General features: G+C 45.3%; 1 protein-coding gene across 1 annotated transcript in view; it reads right to left on the bottom strand.

Moving 5' to 3' along the window:
* LOC119386988 (proline-, glutamic acid- and leucine-rich protein 1) overlaps positions 1 to 20,162 on the bottom strand; it is a 41,328-nt gene extending 21,166 nt beyond the window's left edge. Inside the window, exons 1-11 of the mRNA XM_037654287.2 lie at positions 19,951 to 20,162; positions 19,244 to 19,308; positions 17,373 to 17,478; positions 16,627 to 16,782; positions 15,336 to 15,407; positions 13,026 to 13,085; positions 12,403 to 12,565; positions 11,004 to 11,139; positions 9,649 to 9,736; positions 4,677 to 4,771; positions 549 to 644 (exon numbers count right to left, since the gene is read on the bottom strand). Of these exons, the coding sequence (XP_037510215.1) occupies positions 549 to 644; positions 4,677 to 4,771; positions 9,649 to 9,736; positions 11,004 to 11,139; positions 12,403 to 12,565; positions 13,026 to 13,085; positions 15,336 to 15,407; positions 16,627 to 16,782; positions 17,373 to 17,478; positions 19,244 to 19,308; positions 19,951 to 20,052 (1,139 nt within the window). The 5' untranslated portion in view covers positions 20,053 to 20,162. The remainder of the gene's footprint in view (positions 1 to 548; positions 645 to 4,676; positions 4,772 to 9,648; positions 9,737 to 11,003; positions 11,140 to 12,402; positions 12,566 to 13,025; positions 13,086 to 15,335; positions 15,408 to 16,626; positions 16,783 to 17,372; positions 17,479 to 19,243; positions 19,309 to 19,950) is intronic.
* Between the last annotated feature and the right edge of the window lie 1,656 nt (positions 20,163 to 21,818).

Raw genomic sequence — 21,818 nt, 5'->3', positions numbered from 1 at the left:
GAGAGAGCAATCGTGTTTCATGATGCGTGCCCAAGTGCACGATGTGTGCTGACCTAGCTTTCTTCCCTCATGTCATCCCTCCCTGTGTAGCTTCCAGCAAGCTTGTCGGGTCGAAAGAAGAGAGAAAGCCCTTAAAGCGTACGACAAATCCCTGTAACTCCCCTCGCTCTAGATGGATTCGAAAATTTTTTGCGGTGATCAATTCATGAGCCAATAAATTCCGATACTGAGGTCATTCTATGATTGCTTGAAAAAGTGGTTTGGGACTCCTATAAAAAGTTTGCGTTAACATTATGCACAACTTAACTTGTTTTGAATCATATGAATATTTTGCATGCTCCAGAGGCATCTGTATCATAATTACATTTTCAAAAGCGTGAGAAGCTATCTCATCCCCATTCACTTGCAGGGGCATAGTACCATGCTTTGTCTATTAAATGTAACGGTGAATAGGTAGGTACTTAATGCGAGTGAAGTACAGCACTATAAAAGAGGTTACAACTGTTCCGTTGTACAGATAATAATTCAATAGACGAGCTGGCACATACCGTGTGTCATTGGAAAGGTCCTGTGTGGTGCGAAGGCACACTTCCTCAATCAGGCCCACAATGTTCACTGCCTCCGGCATCAGCAACTGCCTGCAGCTGCAAGTATAAGAGAAGGAAGCATATTGGACTTTGCCGCTTTTTTTTTTTGAACCATGACCTATATTGCAGTTTTCATGGCAAGTCACTTTGCATTACAGCCGAACCTCGATACTATATTGAACAGCAAGCCGATTGCAAAATACAGTGAACTCCCGTTAAGACGAACTTGGTTAAGATGAATTCTCGCTTATGCCGAACAACGCAGGACCGTTTGTTTGGTTTCCCATAGACTCAATGCAAAAATATATTGGCTTAAGACGAACCGCCCAACTGTACTCTTCTGTTAAGACAAACTTTCGGGGTGATCGACAACACTGGCAATTCTGCGAAACGAACACTGCAGTCTTGGCGGGGCATTCAGGCCACCGAGAAAAAGCAAAAAAGAAAGAAAAAAGCGCTTCCAGGAGCAAAGACGCGAAGAAAATCACGACATGGAGGGCGCAAACGAAAAAGAACAGCGGATAATGCTTGTATCCCCCTCACCCCCAGCCTGTAGGTGGGGGTAAAGCCCCTCCATGAGTTTTCCATAGACGCGATAGAGGGGCTTTAGGTGGAGGTAAAGCCCCTTTTAGGTGGGGGATGTGCAGGCTTTATCACGAAAGCAACAAAAAGAGTAGGGGGATTTACAACTGAGACCCCCAAGCCATTGAGTCCTTTTGTATTCCCCCCTGTTCCTCAGTTTCCCAGCTGGAGTACAAAGGAGAACAGAAGAACACAAGAGCTTGGGGCCCCTCCGCTGTGGTCAGCAAGGCAAAAATGCAAGGGGAGTGAAAGAAAAAAAAAAAAGAGAGAGAAAGCGACAATGGGAACAAAAATTCTCTGTGTATTACAATTGAGTACGAAATGGAAACCATGTTTGCCGCGCACTCCCGTCAGAGGGGTCAGGTGCATTGTCATCACCATCACACAATGGCCGTCGAGCACATTTTGTGGTCAGTTTGCGTTGGTTCGCACAGGACCTCTGCGCGTTGTATCTGTTCCCACTGAAGTGCAAATCGTGCTGAGCCATTTTAATTATGGAAGTGCACGACAAAGGAAGGCTATTTTGCACATTGAATATAGCTGCGTCGTGTCTTTTTCGTGTGAGCGAGGCCTGTGACCGTGAGTAGTGCGATGGGATATCTCCAGCTGCACGTCGATCAGGAAAAGTTACTACGGGCCGAAAACGGGAAAATATCCGGACCTCGAAGAAAACCTTGCAAACTTTCTTAAGCAGCTCAGCGTATCGTGACTTTGTCAAGGCAACAGCACGCTACCGAGGCGTATCCAGAAGTGACCTTAGAGCCAGCAAAACAGGCTCACAGAAGAAAAGGCACTGCCAAGACAATAAATTTACATTATTTGAAGGAAAATTGTGCTTCTCCCTCTCTCTCTTTCTTTTTGTAATCGTCAACATAGGAGCGTACTACAGTTTTATCATTGAAATGTGGTAGCAGTATCTTCATGAAATTTTTTATTTTTGAACCCGCGACATCAGGTGCTCGTACGATTCGTGTAAGTACTGTACTTGAAGGCATAGTCTTTATCTAGATAAGCCAAATAAATGCTTTTTCTTGTCTTTTTGCCCCCATTGTAAGTCTACTCCATTCAGTGTTTTCAAGTAACATATTTGGATGCACTTGGCATGTTAGCATGTCTCCTTTTGGGGGCACTTCTGATAAGCCGAACTCCTGATAAGACGAACAGATGACCGCGGTCCCTTAGAGTTCGTCTTAATGGGAGTCTACTGTAGTTCAATATAGACAGAATTCAATACATAAAATCAAATTAAGATCGCATCGAACTCTTGTGCACATCGAGCAACAAACCATTCGTGGAGCAGTGAATGAAGCAAAGTACCTACTGTATGTACTCATGTTTAAGCCATGTCATTTTAACAAGAATGTGTTTTCTGCCGAGGTCCACCAATACTTCAGTGACGTATTTCCGTCTCGGAAATGACGTTGAAAAAATGTACACCATCAGATGGCAAAGAAAAAAAGTTCCGTCAATGGGCATCAAACCTACAATGGCTCGGCCCTTAAGAACAGATGCCGGGCACGCTATCCACTGCGCCACAGTCACAGACTCTGGCCGCTTTACAAACGCGCCTTTTATATCTACCACTCTCCTCTCACAGTGCTCTCGGTAGGCTGGGTGGTGTTGCCCTCTATGAGCCGTAACGTAAAGTAATTCGTCATTACTGTGGCTTCCGCAATTAGCACCTGCAATTGTTGCTTGTTGCTGCAATTGCTTGTTGCTAAACGTCCGTCCCATTCGGCATGTTTTCAATAGAATTGAATTTTGTCAATGCCTTAACACACCGCGAGGTGGCGATCTCAGCCCAAGCATCGTAAAAGCGTCGGTCTCGCTCATAGCATCACGCTAATTCAAACCAAAAATACGTCTGCGACGTGCGCCTGCCTCACCTGGCTGTAGTACCGCGTTCCCCGCTTGCGCTCTCCCCGAGAAAAATCGCAGCCGGGCTACAGGGCGGCGCGACGCGCTTTGCGTTCTGCGTCCAATATGCGACGTTCTGTGTCCAATATGCGACGCTCTTTTGGCTATCACGCTTCGCTTTCGCCGTTTTCACCGTTAACTACTACAGCTACCAGAAGAGTTTGTTTAATAATTGAATGTGTACGTTAGTCGTCGGGATGGAGATGAACCACTAGCATCAAAGTGGGTGCATCGACGTTAAACCGTGCTATAGCTGCCAGACATCTATACACATTGTGCAAACTCTCTCATATGTCTATAACAAACATTCAACTACTTCTGTAAGGACACGTTTTACTTTCGTGTTATTCCGATTCCTATGACGGAGGGATCAACCATGTTTTTTTCCCTTGTTTATCAAGTTTTGCTCAGGTGCAGGTTATACATGAATCACGCTTACAGCTACACATTAACACACTGCAGTGCCACTGAGACTACTGTGTCAGATAATTAAAAAAACTGGTGACAGAAATGAACAGTTTATTTCACTATTCACTGCTGCTTTCACTCTAACCACGGTCAGACATTCTCAAACCTATGTGCCGTCCATGAGGTTTAATAGCCCCAGGACATCAAAGCTCTTTGCGATGGTGTCCATGGACGACAAATGCTGCACATCCAGTATCCCTTCGTACACTTGCTGATGAGACGCTTGCTTCAGTAGCCCTGCCGGAGTTCCACATTCGAACCCGTTTGAAATAAAATATTAAAAATGCATGCGATTTTCGAAGTAATATCGAAAGAGTTCGATATAGGCAATAATTTGATACATTCACATTCGATATATCGAGGTTTCACTGCCCTATTTCTTTCTAATCCGTCTATTTGAGGTGGGGAAATTGACCCTGGAGTGAAAGCTAAGTTCCCATTAACAATGTGCCCACTTTTGTGCTTTAATCTTTTGTCAATGGCAAAAAAGAAGCAAGTAGGTGATTAAGCGATTCGGAATGACATACCAGTAAAAGCAGCAAAAGCACTCAGTTTGGGGCCACTCGAAATACCAATGGCTAATGAAGTGTCGACCTGTTCACCGTAAGAGTACAGTAGACTCTCAATAAACGAAAATCTCTTAAATGAAATTGCTGCTTAAATGGAACAACTGCCTCTAACATGATTGGTTCTGTGCTTGAATTCTGCACCCCTTTTCATCTCTCAGTAAACGAAACTCCTGTTAAATGAAACATATTTTCCTGGTCCCTTCAGCTTTCGTTTAACAGGAGTCTACTGTATATTGTGCTTTCAAAGTATGCAGCGTTTGTGTAGTTCCCTAACATTTCTATAAATACAGAAGACTGAGTCTTATTTCCACAAGTTCTCCTAGCCATTGCCAGCACAGGGAAACCATGCACACTGCAATACATACCAAATGGCCACCTGCAAAAAAAGATATAAGGACAAGACATGATTTCAGATGTGTGGCGTGATACCAAAGCCAAACAGTTTCTTTCACAGCTAGACAAACAAGCTTTACATAGCACAACTTTCAAGAAGAAAATAGTTCAGTACCTACGGTAGCGCTTCGAAAGTCTTGCAGTAGTACAGCTCACTCACCTGCATATCAGCTGGCTGAGGAGCTGCACAGCTTCGTGTTGAATAGAGGGCAAGATGGCTGCAACAAGGTTGGCCTGTGCTGTGGCACCAGAGCTCTGCGAAATGCATAATAATATCTGGGTTTAAACGTCCTAAAACCATGATACGATTATGAAAGATGCCGTAGTGGAGGGCTCCGGAAATTTCGACCATTTGGGATTCTTTAACGTGCACCTAAATCTAAGCACACGGGCCTCAAACATTTTCGCCTCCATCGTCTCTGCAAAATGCAACGGTCCCACATACGTGCCTCAAGACCACTGACAGAAGGCTAACCCTCCCGGAGTGTACAGTTGCACACACATTAACAATGCCAGTAAGGACAAGGCTCGATGAAATCCACATCACGGCTGTTCTAAGCAATGCACTTCCCTTTTTCTGTGGTCCAAATCTCAAAACTGCCCTAAGGGTTATGAGGGATGCTGTAATGCAGGAGGCTTCAAACTTATTACAGCCATCTGGGGCTTTTTCGAGGTGCAGCTGATCTCGCATTTTGTCCGAATTGAAGTGCTACCACCACTAACAACTGAACTTACATTCTCCAAATCGACAGCACTGTGCTAGACCCACTGAGCCACAGTGACAGGTGTCGAGATGCTCTGCTGGTAAGGGCAATGCCCTATAGAACGCGCCGTTAGCGCAGCACCTCGCAAGAGACCGATACACACGATAGTGGCATCCCAAAAGCCCTTTATTTCTGAGCACTCCTTACACAACCATGAAGGCACAACTTGTCAGTCAATTTCTACGCGCCCTCTACATCCCCCCTTCCAGAGCATGAATGTATTAAACATGACAACACCCACAATAAGAGAACCATGCACATGCCTTTAAAGGGATACTGAACAAAATTTTCGCCGCCGAGATAAATGGCCCTATTGAAAGATTGGGTGCTGAAATTTGTTGAAACAACCTTCATTTCAGCCAGAGACTAGCAGAAAATAATGAATTTAATGCATTTTTCGCAATTTGGCACGTCTAGTGGCCGCGCCGCGAACTAGAGAGGAAGTGACGCGAAACTCGGCGGATACTAACTCGCCAACCGTGCTCGCTGCAAAATCGCGTACCAATCGACATCGCAAGCCGCCACCCGCTGCCACGTGTCTCTCTCAAAACATGTTCTCACGGTCGGGAAGGTGTTCTTGAGAGGAGAGCTGGAGAAAGGGAAGTGGCAGGGCAGGAGAAAGCGTGCCGGTTGCCCCCCTCTCGCTGGAGCATTCGATGTCACGGCCGTCGACAAGCGCACTGGCGTGCAGCCGCCGCACTATCACAATCCACTAAAAATACGGCCAACTGCTCGAAATTACGTGAAATAAACGCTGTTTATAGGAACAGTCCTGTCGTCCGAGTCGAATGCGAGTGTTTTCGTATCTTTTTCAAATTTTTGTTCAGTATCCCTTTAAGGAAGCCAGAACATCAGTCCGCGTGTTTTCAGACGCTTTCTGCAACGTGAACGTCGAGCACCAGAAAACCCAGTAACTTGCGCAGTTTAATTGTGCTCGATGTCCGTTGCAGACTGGTCCGTAAGAGCATCTTGGTTAAGGTTACCGCAGACTGGATTATCCGACACGAGGCCAGGAGGTTCGCTTGTTAGTTCATGAACATTTGCACAATCTGTTGACTGTTGCATTGGTGAAGGTGTCTCAAATGGAATTTTCAAAGACACAGATGCTGGAGAAGTGGGCGGGGAACTGACACTTGGGACAAGATGTCTACGATACCTGACAACACCGTTGGATGTCTGAACCACATAACAGCGTGGCCTTTGAGCAGGACTCTGAACTCCAGACCACACTTTCGCATCCTGCACCCACACTTCCCCTTTTTTCAGGGCAGGGAGATCCTTAGAAGCGGGGTCGGCATTGTAATTTCTTGCCTTATCTTGTCATTGCCTCCTGATCCTGGCTTCGAAGTTATTAGTACACGGCCAGTCTGGCTGGAGCTTTGCTCCCGGGACCGCAATTCACATTCAAAGGGAGCGTTCCATCAGCAGCTGAGGTGGACTATAACTGCAGACGCCTAGGGTGTTGCACCGAGACGAATGTCGATGACACCGATGGTGGATGACGCCGAGACCAACTACCGCCTCGTAACCAAGTAGAGGTGTGTTGATACCATGCATGACAGAGAGTTTCTGTTGTATGGAGCAAGTACGCCAAGTCAAAATTGCAGAAAATGTCCTGATGAGGTTGAGTCTGTTGCTTTCCGGTCCAAGGAGGCGTTCACATCCTGGTGGCGGCACCCGAGTTCACTTTGATGCAAAGAGCTTGTCCATTGACTTCAACACTGACGTTCCGACCAATGTGGCTCAGACGCTTTTTCCTGGAATGGCGAACTACAGCGAAGTGTCCTTTCTTGCAGCATAAGTTGCACGTAGCCTTCTTTGCCGGGCAATCTTGGCGAGAGTTCGCCGAGTAACAACAGTAGTTGCACGAAGCATTCAATGAGACGCGATGCTGGTTATCCACTGGATGTGAGCAGCGTTGAGAGACGCGTCTCAGCTGCGGGCACTGGCTTGCAAGAGTGTCTACGTTGAGAGGATCTGCTTGAGAATTCCAAGCTTGTTTTTCCTTCTTAGAGTCTTTGTGCTGGTGAGCCTGAGTCAGCGCATCATGAAGAGTGAGCTTCGAGACGCGACAGAGCTGGTCCGACACGCGGGAACCCAGCAGACCCACGACAAAGCAATCATGCACGAGACGATCATTTACCGTAAGAGAGTAGTTGCACATCTTCACCATGTTTTTGAGCACGGTATACCACTCGTCTACATTCTCTCCAGACAGCTGATTGCATCTGTGGAACCGGCTGGACTCGTAGACTTCATTGACCGGGTGAACAAAGTGTCTGTTAAACTTTTCCTTGACTGCGTCGTATGAGGCGTGAGGTTCCATGTCAGTCATGAGAGAAGACAAAATAACACAAGCTTGAGGACCCATGCCGTAGAGCAAAGGTACGGACCTTCGTTTTTTCTGCAGCAGACGCTAGGCCCGACGCAAAGGGGAAGTCGAACTGTTGAACCCATGCTGACCACTGACCTGCATAGTTGAAGTTGAATGGTGGCAGAGAGCGAAGGGAAACACTGGAGAACTTGAAATCTCGGGATCAGGCATCTTAGTGGCAGGATCCTGCTTCTGACACCATGTCGAGATGCTCTGCTGGTAAGGGCAATGCCTTAGAACGCGCCGTCAGTGGAGCACTTCGCAAGAGCCCCGTAAAGACGAGAGTCGTGTTCCAAAGGCCTTCTTTATTTTTGAGCACTCCTTACATAACGATGAGGGCATGACTAGTCAGTCATGTAATTTCTACGCGCCCTCTACAACAGGCAGACTCAATGTAGCCAAGCACCAGAAGGAGTCAAGCCACCATTAACTCTTCAAAACTAGGGATGGGAGAATAGTACATTTGAGGTTCGAAGCAAATAGTGATTTGGTCGAATAATTTCGAATCGAATAGTTCGAATAGTATATATTACATATCGTGAAGAAAAATCAGCATTTTTGTCATGACGTGTGTGAATATCACTTTTTCGATTTGCAGTGAAGTGGAAGCAACTAGTGGTACAATACGTTATGTTTTAAAATTTACTATACTTAGCGCATATAAGCCCGTATAACACAATTTTCAACTTAAGAAATATTCAGTTGAGGTGAAGGTACATAATATGTACTTAACCATAAAGTGTGGCTTCGCGGCAGTGCGGATTTCCCTTGGACGGGTGGTTACAGGGCATAGCACCCCTACGCTGCAGTGAAACCACCTTTACAGGAGGATTACATGCAATCAAATATACATACAGGGCGTTTTTTTAGACAATACAGATTTTTTATAAAAATCCTATGACAGTAAGGTTCTTGCCGTTTTCACACACAAACTCCATGTCAAGGTGGAAATTTTTTAGAAATCACAAAAGTTGCATGTAGTTCCAGATATTCATCATCGAATTTCAAGGTTGAAATCAAAACTGATCGCATCCGGCGTGCACAAAGCGCAACCGTTCTGCTACGTCAAACCGGAACTACCTATCACATGGGAGTGATGAAATTTGAATGACGGTGTGCACAGCAACATGTTTCCATGAAAAGCTGCAAGTCATCTCACCTGTGCCCGCGCATTGCCTCACTTTAGCGTGAAGTGTTTGGTGTTTATCTGTTTCTTTCGAACTATGCACAACAAAACCGCAATATCAACCTTTTCTTTGTCTGGGAAGCATAAAACTCAGGGGCGGCCACTGCAGCGCTTCTTGCAGACAGGCAAAATAGTTTTTCGTGCCTCTTTATAGCTTAAGAAAGAAACAGATAGGCACCACCCATAGCACGCAAACATTAAGCTGTCTACTAGTGTATTTCAGAATGCTTGCCTATTTTTCTGACCAGATTCTGCTTTGGCGCACCTTCATTCAAATTTCATCACTTCCTTCTCACGTGTCATTGAGGTGTTCCGCCGCGCTTTGTTTCGATTTCGCCCTTGAAATTCGATGATGAATACCTCAAACTACGTGCAACTTTTGCGATTTCTAAATAATAGGTATGCTATAAATTCGCATGCACTACAACTTTGTAACATAAACACCCGCCCTCAAGTCAATAATTAAAAAGGTTATTAACGAGCTTTAGTTAATTAGTCATGTCGTCATTTTAGCTGCGGGAAAGTATTTCCGCCTCGACATAGAGTTAATGTGCGAAAACGACAGAAGCCCGACTGTCATAGAATTTTTATAAGAAATCTGTCTAATAAAAAACACGTATATTCGTTCATTTCGAATAATTTAAATTCATCTCGAAGTGGATTTGAATACTGTAATACTCATTCGAATATCCTAAGATCTCAAATATTCCCCTATCCCTACTCAAAACGACTTACAGTGGCGCATTTGCCCCTTTACTGCACCACAATATTCTGGTTTAGGACCTCCGACCTGTTCAAGAGAACTGACCTTGACCGGAAGGTGAGCACCGAGGACTCTGTACACGAGCTCAAGTACGTCTTCAAATGGAACCAGCACCGGCTGGTGCATGCTGGACCTGTGGAGGGTAGAAAACCACCAGTCTCTCTCAGAGAAATTTTCTACTGTCAAACCAGAACACATGGTTGAACATCAGCAGAGAAACTATGGTGCCACCATACCGTATAGGTGAAGTAGCGCACTTTTGACGAAGACAAAAGGGACAAGGAAGTCACTGCACTTGCTGCACTCGCAACTAATTTTATTTCAAAAACAATACTCAATGTCTTCCTTGTCCCCTTTGTCCTCGTCAAAAGTGCACTACTTCACCTATACGGTATAATGATCTATCACCAACTAACCCAGCTTTCAACCCAATCGAAGCTATGGTGTAGTGGTGAGAGTAGCTGCCACTGATGGAGCTGCAGTCGCAATGGACATATTGCAGACGGGAACTTCGACAACAATTGCAGGGTAATTTGCTTTGGCTGTAATGTGCGCTGCTGTTAGTGATGCATTCAATAAAGCTAAAGAAGTATCAATGTGTGTGTGACGATGTGCCTTCATGATGTTGTACGTACAGGAACAGCACAGCTCTCCACTTTACTGTCTGTGTGCTTGCAACAGAGTGAAATTTGTCACATCTTCAGCTGCGTTAGCAGTGTCAATACTTGGTGCCACTGTGGCAACCCTATAACTGATCATAATCATTAAGAAAAGCAACGTGACATTTTTAGTTAATTTGAGAAGAATAAGTAACATAATAAAAAAAGATGAACAGCAGAACTTTCAATCGAGGAATCTTTCCTTGACAGTTGAGCTACCACTACAGCTGCCCATGCCGTGAAATAATTTCTGTACTGTGTATGTATACAATGTTACTTCTACGAAGATTGCATTAGTTGTAACTAACGAAAATTGAGCCTGTCAGTTCCTCTTATTCTACTTGTTCTTCGGTGAACAGCACTTGTGGAGCTTTATGGCATCTTCAATTTGCCTGCATTTCAAGGATGCAGAAAAAAAACATTAAATTCTGGGGTTTTACGTACCAAAGCCACAATATGATAATGAGGTACCACGCAGTAGTGGGGCACGGTGAATTATTCTTGCCAACCTATGGTTCTTTAATGTGTGCCTAATTTAAGTACAGAAGTGTCTTTGCATTCTGCCTTCATTGAAATGCAGCCGCCTTGGCTGGCTAAAATGCAAACACACACACACACGCACACGCACACACACACACACACACACACACGTGAAGGAACATAAAAAGAACTAAGTGGCACTGGTAGTGGAGACTGGACGCAGCAGCAAAGCGGAGTCCAGCCAGGCAAACCTCAACTTACCCCACGAGCATAAGGCTGATGGTTCGCATGAGGCTCATGGTGCGGCGCCAGCACAGGAGGCTAGCCTGGTGGCTTTCTTCAGGCGAGCTGGGAACCTCCAGGGGAACTGCCTTGTCTGCTCGGGGCCGCCCCTTGTCTGTACCACAGAATAAGGAAAAAGGAACAGAAGGTCGCAGCAGGGGTGCAATGCAATCAATACATGGCCAGAAAAAAGATTGTAGAATGGTGTCAATGCCGTCACCAGGGTTTGCCACAGCTTTTCACCGAAAAATTGCGACTTTCAAGGCACTTCTCAAGGTCATGACAAAGCATTTGAAAATCAAATTCGCAAGGATACATGACAAGTTGAAAACAAAGCACTAAACAGTCAGCTAACATGTACGTGTGCCTGTAAACATTTTTTCCACCTGCCCTCCATTTTTTTTTTCTTGCACTAGAAATGACATGACAAATAAGCCTCTTTTGCATAAGCCATCACTAGCCACCACGAACAAGATGGCTTCCCACAACAATGACGCCAATTGAATTACATCGTCTGCATACGTACATACAATTTTTCAACATAAGCAGGAAGTAAAATTTTACTCTGTGAAACTTCAGGACTTTCAAGGCCTCAAAAGTGTCAGTTTCACATTCAAAGACACAAAGGAACTCACCAAGCCCTGCATAACAGTGCGAGACACATACACTGGCAGCACTGGTGACATCTTCTAAGGAAAAATTCAAAAATACCCGTAAACAATTTCAGCACGAGAGAGCTGGAAAAGAGGTACACAATCTTGCAGTTGAAATCAGACATTTGTAACATGTTGCATCTTCCTTCATATTTTAATGCCCTTATTCCATTCACCAGCATATGAAACCTGCTTTCTGTAACCGTTTCAACATACGAACATACCATTGCATAAGCAAAACCAAGTTTGTGCCCTTCCTATGTGAACCAGTTGCTTAACGAACAGCTTCGTACGAAACTTGGCCAGGTATTCCCTTGTTATTGTTTCCTCCGATGTGCTCTCGATACCCCAGAACATTCTAGACGGAGCCACAATATACTGTGTAGGAAGCTAATTCTGAGAGCCAATGATTCTTTAGCAACTAACCGTCACGGACACACACACAAAGCAAAACAGACAGGCCCAACATAACATTAGAATCAAAATGACTAGAACCTCGTTTGAATTGGCGAGGGAAGGGGGGGGGGGGCACAAGCAATGCCTCCATTGCTGTTATGCGGTAGTGCTCAAGCAGAGACAGAGCCTGAACAAATCCAATACATTTAACAGTTGTTGCCATGAAATTTCTTCGGCCAAGTGCACTCATCACCACAGCACTGTGAATGAAAGAACACTAAAGCAACCGAGCAATGCGGATACACGTGCAGCTTGAGACCTTGACTCACCAATGTGCAGGTCCTGGAAGAGGCTGTCGAGCGCTGTGTGCACGGTGGCCATGAGGCGCCCCAGCTGCTGGGACCAGGCCTCCGAAGCAGCTGCGCCCTTGTTGCCGCCACCGCCGGCTCGCCGACAGCAAGGAAGTAGCGCCACACACTCGCAGACCAGTTCCTGAAACGTACAAGATGAAACTAGATCACTCAGCTGAAACAGTTTGTTATGCTTTAGCTGGTAGAGAGCTGGTAGGAAAAGCATACTAAGATTTGGAAGGGGCTAATAGCTGTCACATACCCAGCACATTTTGTGCCTTAATTATACATGCACGCACGAGCTGCATAAAAATGACTACCAGTATGATCGATGACATCTAAAAACTTCACTGGCAATCATGCATAGCTGTCTACGACGTTGCTGTGGCCCTGAGTAACAATAAACAGTACAAGACAAGGTGGTATGTTGCCCCTAGTCATATTAAGAGAACCTTTGACAATTCAAACAAAATCTTTGGGTCCCCTTCAGCTCGAATAATCGAGAGCCTACTGTATACACGTGACACTGCTACAGCAGTGGGTTGCCGGGCCACTGGGTGGTGCAGCAACCGATGTTACCAACACGTTACTATGTCACTCACCTGAACCAGCTGCGAATTCCAGGTGACAAGCAGCCTGAGCAAAGTTTTCTCCAGGGCATCCTACAAAGGAGAAAGGGAACAAAATTTAGCAATCAACAAGTTCAAGCCAAAGCTTGAGCTGCACTTAACCTTGGTCACTAAATATTAAAAAAAGGAAAGAAGAAACTGCAAGGGAAGGCTACTGGAAATGCAATGTGAATACCAAGGAACTTAATGATGTCACATGAAACAGTAGTAGTAGTAATGTTAATGACAATCAGAAGCCAAGGGAGGCATAACAAAGAAACGAGCCCTCACAATTCCCTTCACTCAGTAGTAGTAGTGGTGGTTTGAGGATGAGAAAGACGCATATTGCTGCAACACATAAGGGAGGATGGCTCAGCGTCGTTGGGGGGAGGAAAAAAGGGAGTGAAAGAAGACAGAGGAAAGGAGAGGCCACCTTCTCGATAAATGAGTATAACCACAACACCAAGCGACAGGCCAGGGTACCTCTCTCCCCATTAAATAAACTGGTGGGTACCCCGCAGCACTGGGAACCGAACCCAGCAGCTCCCGCATTGGAGGCAGACGCTCTAACCACTTGACCATCGCTGCGGTACGTGAAACACTGCAGCCTCAATAGACAGCGTAACCTCCTCAACATGACGGGGCCATCAGGAGATAATGCCTCTGTCTTGCTCGAATTCACACTATCGACACTTCACAATGCGCATAGGCTGCGAAGTAGGGGCTTAGCAATGATACAGGTACGCCAGTTTTTCCAAAGGGTCATTCGATGTCTGAGCACTCTGGCACCAGTAAGAAGCAGCAGATGATGCATTAGCATACAACAGACCTTTGGAAGAATACTACACGAGTGCAAGTCTTGCGAATCTCCGCATGCAGCAAGTAGGACATACCAGGTGCGAACGAACTGCTTTACTTAGACTCATGTATTATATAAAAAATATTCCAAAGGTAGTTGTGACAAATCCACAATGCAGTCTGTAAAGAGTCCAATGTAGTGACTGACTGCTTGAACTGTAGACTGCTTGAACTGAAGGCAGCAGCAGACGTGTTCGAGACTAAAATTTTTATTTGGGCGAACCTGTGCCCGGAAAATGAAAAGACAAGGTACAAGCAATTCATGCTGTACATCGAGAGCAGCGAAGAGAGCATCGGCCGTCAATAATCTGATCTGCGATCAGGCACGTCGGCATTTATACATGCTGCATCGAACAATCAAGCTTTATCGCTGGTGGCTGCGCTAGTTCCAGAATACACTCAACTATTTGCGTTTTCGCGCTCAAGCCTATCAGAAGATTCTGAAATAATTTTGAAGGTTCCCAGACATTGGGGCACGGTTTGTGCAAGACAGTGATTATACGTGTAACGAACCAGTTACACAAAAATAGCAAAAGAAACGCGTGTGGCATTATGCCGACCGGCTAATGCATACTGTGACTTACTCTGTTACACAGAAGCCAACTACCGCATTTACTCTAATGTAACGCGAGTTTTTTTCCCAGATTTTTGCTACCTAAAGTCGACCCTCACGTTACTATCGAATACCAAAACTACTGATTTTTTTCTTCCTGGACGCAATGAAAAGTCGCCCCTCGTATTACAATCGTGGTCGCGTTACAATCGAGTAAATACAGTAACTCATGGAGTGGCAGACAAAAAGGATCTTCCACTATAGTGGTAAGTGCGGAAACTGGTTTAGCGGTTAAAGGCAAACCAACTTATAACAATATGCAAGTGTAACAGATTCCACTGTTATAGGCAATAATTGTTATAGCCAAGTTGTATTAAACACGAACAGGGATGGTGAAGCTGCACTTAAATAGTCCTATAACGGGTGTTTCTATAAATGTGCCTGAAAATCCTCAAAAATAAGGAAAATGCAATATTTGCTTGGAACCTCTGTAGTTACCTTTTCTACAGCAGCAGACAGCCCGAGATGGCTGGAGACACTAATTACAGTACTCATTATAAAAATTAAAATAACTTTTCAATTAGTTGAGCTAGGTGGTCCGGTCAAATGGGAGAATTGAGGTCTCACTGCAAGGAGCCCATTGCCGCTTTGAGATTTCCAAAAATGTGGAGCTGGTAATGTTGTGCAGAGAACCTTTAGCGCTAGGCGCACGAAAATATGGCACACCATAAGCCACTAGCCACCTTGGCATGCCTCACCTTTGCACCTGCTGCAGTTTATCAGCAAGATACATATAAACAATTGTTTCTCCTCACAATACCCAGATAAGCTGCCCCTTCCCATGAAGTCATTAGCTACGGCTAAACCAAGTGCACAGTAAAGCTCATGCTCACCTGAACAGAGCTCATCAGACGGCCATACTCCTTCATACAGACCAAGAGGCACCTCAATGCGCCTTCGTCAGGCTGCAAGAGAATACAAAAGAACGCATGAGCGCACTAAATTGAAAGTACGCGTATTTGTTGCATATCTTTCTAAGCAGGCAGACATAACAAAGGAGAGGGGCTGCCCTCAATCTTTATCACAGTGCCACGAGAACCATATATCAGTATTTTCTCGCATATAGACCCTTTTCATAATCCGCAAGTGCACTTCCCTGCGCTGCATATTTGCCCAACAAATGGTGGCACCTGTCGTGCTTCAAGTGGAGACGAGGTCCTAGTTGCACGTGATGGGGTTTGTCTATTAGGCGTGTTTATGTCAAGTGAGCCGAGTCTACATTTTCCGCATCATAGCGCAATCAAACTGCTCTTGAACATGGTGTTTCCAGTAAGTGACTAGCCACCATTAGTTGGACTAACTGCATTGCAGGAAAGCTAGCTTCACAATTATGAAACCGGTCTATAACTCAAACAACCTTTTTTTTTGAAAATTGAGCTATAGTCAAAACAGAAAACACAAATTTTCGTCTGCAAACGTGGCTTCACGGCAGTGCTTCATGGCTATACAAGAAAGCTAGATTTGCAGCAACACACGGTGATAATTTTTAGAAAATTTTCCACGAATCGTTGAGGGTGCGAGATATATGCGAGAAAATACGGTACTAGGCTTGAGTGCATATTTGAGCACTTCGAATATTCGAACAAATTATTACAGTATTTGAATTCGCTACAACACTAATTAAAAGCTTCCAAAATTTCGAAGTATTTGAAAAGAGCGAATACACGCATTTTACCACATGTAACCCGCCTGAAATGGCAATTTCACTACAGCGTGCACCCGCTGTACCATGAAGCCTCTAATTCAGGGGAAATCTGGCCCCTAAAGGTAATGTTTGTTCTGATGTAAGCGCTCGAGTCAAAATTACGCCGATACGACATGAACTGCATGTGCTGGAACTGAAAGTACGTGCATAACTTAGCCCTAAATTTTCGTGCTTCAAACCGAAAGGACTGTACTACTGCTTACGAAAGCTCGCAGGATGTGAGAGATGACTCAATTCTGCTGTAGCCTAAGCATGCAACCTGCCTTCTATCTACGCTGAAGAGGCTGCTGCCGAGCAATTCTGAACTGAAGCAACTGTATTTTCTCCATCCTCGTGCCTAACATTTTTGCTAGCAGCGACACACGCAGCGCAGCTAAACTGCAATTATGCACTTCATGCTGAACAGCTGTGCAACTTGCCTCTCGTTCTGTCGGTGACGAGAGGTGCGCCAGGAGCCTTTCTAAAAGCACGGGCATCAGTCCTGCGGCATCTCGGTTCAGCTGTTCAGACAACAGAGGGAGCAGGCGACACAGCAAACGCCAGCCTGCTCGCTGGGCCCCCCGAGGCCGCTTGCCCTGTGCCATCAAACGCACAGAGTCATTACAATGATGCAAAGCCACGGTCCCTTGAATCAACAAGAACAATGCTGTCATTAAAGAACTACACAGTGATCCTTGCAACAGAAACTCTGCAGAGTGACAGAAAGTGGCAGCCAGGGGAAGCAAGTTTGCCTTTGTTATCGTTGTTTACAGCCGGCCAGAATAAATAGTCACGGCCGATAGGCAAGTGTCTACCAGACATTCTCCCTGGACAGATGGTTATTGTGGCTCCCAATAAGTGATGCGACCAGTCTTGCTAGAGGCAGCTGCCACAAAGTATATGCCATGCGCTCACATGCTCTCTTTAAGGCCATACAGATTGATTACGGATTTGATTTTACATTTCCTGAAAATACAATATAGTAAACAATAACTTAAGCACCAAAAGTAGATTGCCAATCAACTTGAATAACTTTTAGCCCATTATCAGACCTCACCGTGTGGCTTTTGTCACTCATCAGCTGCCTTCTGGAAATGGATATCTAAAATGGCATAATACAATGAAAACACACACTGAGACACACCCATTCACATGTCCAATTGAATGCTTTTCAGACATCACTTACAGCGAGAAGGTGGATGATAGACCGTGTCCAGAAAAGGGCATCTGCCTGTACAATGCCAGCTGGAAATGTGCTGAGGTAGCAGTCCAGCAGGAGCAACGCATCATAGCTGCAATTAACAACGAATGAAGACCTTACAAGGAGGAAAAAAACAAACTGTCATGCGACGTGGTAGCGGTAGATTTGCAATTAAGTGGGAACAACAAGAGGCAGCTTACTGTGGTGCTTTGCAAACCCACCCCCACCCAGAAAAAATTTAATTTGCCACACCCTGACAACTCTTAATGTGCTCAACTGCTTACTGCAAGCAGTTCCAACTCCATGATATGCTTTCACTTGACTGTGAGAAGAGCAGGTGCCGAGAGAGACAAGGCTAGCAAAAAATATTTGGCTCATCTCGTTGGGAAAGCAGCCATGTATGGCGCACTTTGGTTCACTTTCTACGTCATGTCCCGCTGTATTATCCAAGCCAAAAGTGAGCAGATGAACGAACAGAAATGACACACTTCCCAGCCTGCGTATACTGTTTGCAAGGTGAGTTCAGTAACGGTAGTTTCAGCTGTGGTCACATGTCATTATCAGTTAGGACTTCAGTGGCCATGACACTCCTTATTCGCTCATTTACAATACAACCACTACCACTAAGAGCCAGCAGGAAGATGCATGCATCTTTCCCCTTTAACAATAAAAAAAGAGATAAAGATATAAAACAGTAAGCTTGCCTGGAAAACTTACTAAAGAGACTATTTATAACTAAGCATGAGTGCTATAATTAGCCTTCCATATTTTTAATAATATTATGCAAGTGTCAATCGCACAGCAAGTCGGTGCCTTTGCAGTGAAAAGAAGGCGCACAGTAATATTCGCATGTGCATAATTAAAGTGTGTGAATGGGTCCTCAATGCCAGTAAATACAAGGTATGTGTACTTCTGAAGAGAACAGCGTGATAGATGATGCCGGCCCTGGGGAGTGCTTCTGCACAGGTGCACACCCCATTTCCAGTTTCGATGTCTTAAGGCACTGACATGCTATGCAGTCAACACTCGTGTGGTATTATTAAAAATGCGAGACACTGCACAGTATTGCAGATGTACTTCACAGAGAATGGCATAAGGCCACTACAAGATCATACTCCAGTCATAGTGTGAAGTGAGCAACTTGAAGCACTAGCCACTGACTAAACTAACGATCAGCTTTGCAGCATAGACATGTATGGCCCCATGATAATAACTAACGTGACAAAGAGCATCTGCTTTGCAGAAGGGGTTTTTAGAAAACAGTTTCAAGAGAGAGCCGAGAGTTTGCATCTCATGTGGTCATGCAGACAAGAATGATACATCATGTAACTGTGACTTAACACTATTCTACTCTGACCTAGAAAGAAGGTAAGTGCAAGACAGCGATATTTCAGCAATATGCGTGGCATACAGTTTCGAAACAAATCTTCCCGTAGATGTACCAGAAAGGTTTCATCAAGCTGTTATCACAAGAAACCCATTCCAATTTGCAACGACAAAATGGAAGCAGGCAGGACCAGCAGCTCTCTCGCCATCCTTTTTTCTCACTCATTCCACAAAGGTATATCTTACTTGCAGTTGAAAAGGTTTTAAAAGTTTTATTTCTTAGCTCATATCTGGCTATAGGCAGTTGTATCTATAAACAATCCGTCACAGACGAGCAAGAACCGAATAATGTGGTGTTTAAAATGTTCGTCCCTTGACATCCGTTTGCAATTTCACAACGTATATTCATTGAAGTCTTCACCTAGCGCTGCTGTATTACCTTTAAAAAGAACCCCACCCCCAAAGATGCGCGACCTCTTTGCTTGCACATGATGAACGGATTAAAACAATCGTATGGACGAAACTATTACCTCGTCTTTTGAGATTGAAGTAACGATTTAACTTTGGTAGCGACGACCTTTGGCGTGAAGTCGGCCTGAAAAGAAAGTGAAAGGGCAGTCAATACGGAGCGCACACACGGCCGGCAAATCAAACGTGGCGCTGCTCAGCCGCGTGATAACACCTTCTAAACAGTAAAAAAAGCAGCTTCACGCAAATTCGAAAACGCCTCGAGTGATTCACACGACCAACTCAGCCACAGCGCACCAGTGACAAATGATTTGGCGCCTTGGTCAACTCATCGCCGACTTTTCAGTGCGAGGCAAGCGGCGTTTGCCACACACGTGCGCTCGTTTGCCTAGCCGCACGAAGGCGGTCCTCTTACCACTGCGAGGACATAAATGGCGCGAATTTTTCGATCAAGAATACTACGTGGAAGGTTCAACGGCACAGGCGTACCGGTAGGCACGTTTAGCTGTTGTTTTCTTTATTTATTCAGTTTGCTCGCAACGCCGAGCTCGCCGCTAGTTTCAAATGCCACCGCTGACCGACAGATACACCAATCATTTTTCTAGCGTACCTCCGAAGCATTCTGGAAGTTTGGTCGAATTTTACGGGGTGAAGTTTCGCCTGCCCAGGAGGCTAATTAAATGCATATCTCGTATTTCTGGCGAGCGTACAGTCTACACGCACGCACAGGCAAGCCAGCTTCACAGACATTTTGATGCGAGGCACCCACCTGGCCGAAGTAGTCGGAGTTGGCGTGCGAGGCTTCTAGGAAGTTTAGTTTGCTCTTGGGCGACTGTTTAGAGTCGAAAGAACGTTCGAGCACCGTAAACATGCTCAAAAGACCCGAGCCGGATGCTCGCAAGTGACCACGGACCACGACACCAAACGCAGCGTGTTTATGTGGGCTGGTTGCCAGACCTTCCTGCAGCTACGCTATGGGACGATGGGACGCTATGGCTAATGGCGTCTGGCAATGCTCATCGCCGCGCGCACGCCGCTACTAGCGCCGCCGCTGTCCCCACGCGCCGCTGAAGACGCGCAACCAGCGCAACTGCGTTAACGGCTTGGGGCGGGAAATTTAGGCATTTTAACCTATGTGCTGGTAGGTACTTACCACATAAGTCAAGGGGGCCCGGCCCCGCTTGCCTAGTGATCAAGGCCACATGAACACATTCATTACCCCACCTCTCATGCACGCAGATGCACACTACCAGCTCACGTAGGTTGGGAGCCCCCACCACTAGAGCAAAGGGGTACCCTAAAGCAGAGTTTTAGTGCTGGGGGCCCAAACCATGGGGACCCCTAACCCTTTCATTGTCAATTCGCCTGCCAATTTTCTGGTGATGGGGAGACACTTGGGGCTACTACACTAATAATCTAAAGATGTACCATAAGGTACCCACAGATTTGCGTACACAATCGCCTTGGCTTGTCACCAATGCAGACGTATCAAACACAAACCTTTTGGGTACGCAAGCTACTTTTTAAAAAATATGGAGTTTTCAGGCTGCTACACGTACGTGATGGCTTTGCATGACATTGATTCCCACAGTGCGTGGGATCTGCCAGATTTTTTTTTTCAAAAATATAGTTTTTGAATTGGGTAGCCAGGCATTGGGTACATTCTGTTTGTGTAGGTGCACCTCAGATGTTTTGCAATAGTGTTCGTCATCCATAAGCCCAGAGGTAAGAGAATCGCACTCTGATCTTCATAAGATAACAAAAATGAGCTTCGGGAACTGCTTGAGTATGCACGGTACTTGAAGATAGAGGCTGAAAGGCTAACCGAAAGAGTGGTTAGCGTATGGCGCACGCACATTGGTGACAACTCAAGGCAAATGTGTATGCAAAGTTCCGGGTACCCTGTTCTAAAGCTGCCTATTACATCCCGAGCCCTGGGTACCCATTTCTAAAACTCTCCGTTAATGTAAAATTGGTCTTCATTGACTTATTGTACAAGACGAAGGAATGTTACAATATTACGTGCATTTATGTGACCGACATATGCACAAGAAAACTTGCCCGATAGACCCCTTTCATGATCCCTAAGTGCACTTCTCTGTGCTGCATATTTGGCCAACTAATGGTGGCACCCGTCGTCCTTCAAGTGGAGACAAAGTCCTAGTTGCACGTGCTGAAGCTTGTCTATTATGCATTTTATATCAAGAGAGCTGAGAATATTGCTTCTTCTGTATTGCGTCTTCTGTATGCATTCTGCATACAGAAGACGACAAAGAGGACTGGCCTGTCGGTCTGCTGTGGGTGCTGTCCTCCATCTTGACCGATGCTGTGCACATCAGTGCAACTACACTTGTAAATAGTCACGCCTCGTGTCATTTTACGTAACAATATGTTTTCGGCATCATAGCACAAGCAAACTGCACTTGAGCACGCTGTTTGCAGTAACTGACTAGTTCCCATTAGTTGGGCAAACAAACGCAGGAAAGCTAGCTTTACAATATGAAAAGGGTCTGTTAGGAGATAGCACACTCAATCAATAAATAAAAGGCAAGCAATAGACCTCAGTACACAGTTGTCCTTGGGCTCCCATGTGCTATCCTATTTAACCATACAAGTTCTTTTAACTTTGCAATTCGA

Source organism: Rhipicephalus sanguineus, chromosome 3, assembly GCF_013339695.2.
Source record: "Rhipicephalus sanguineus isolate Rsan-2018 chromosome 3, BIME_Rsan_1.4, whole genome shotgun sequence".
Classification (NCBI taxonomy): domain Eukaryota; kingdom Metazoa; phylum Arthropoda; class Arachnida; order Ixodida; family Ixodidae; genus Rhipicephalus; species Rhipicephalus sanguineus.
The sequence above is the reverse complement of the archived record's forward strand: the minus strand, read 5'-3'. Positions and strand labels throughout refer to the sequence as shown.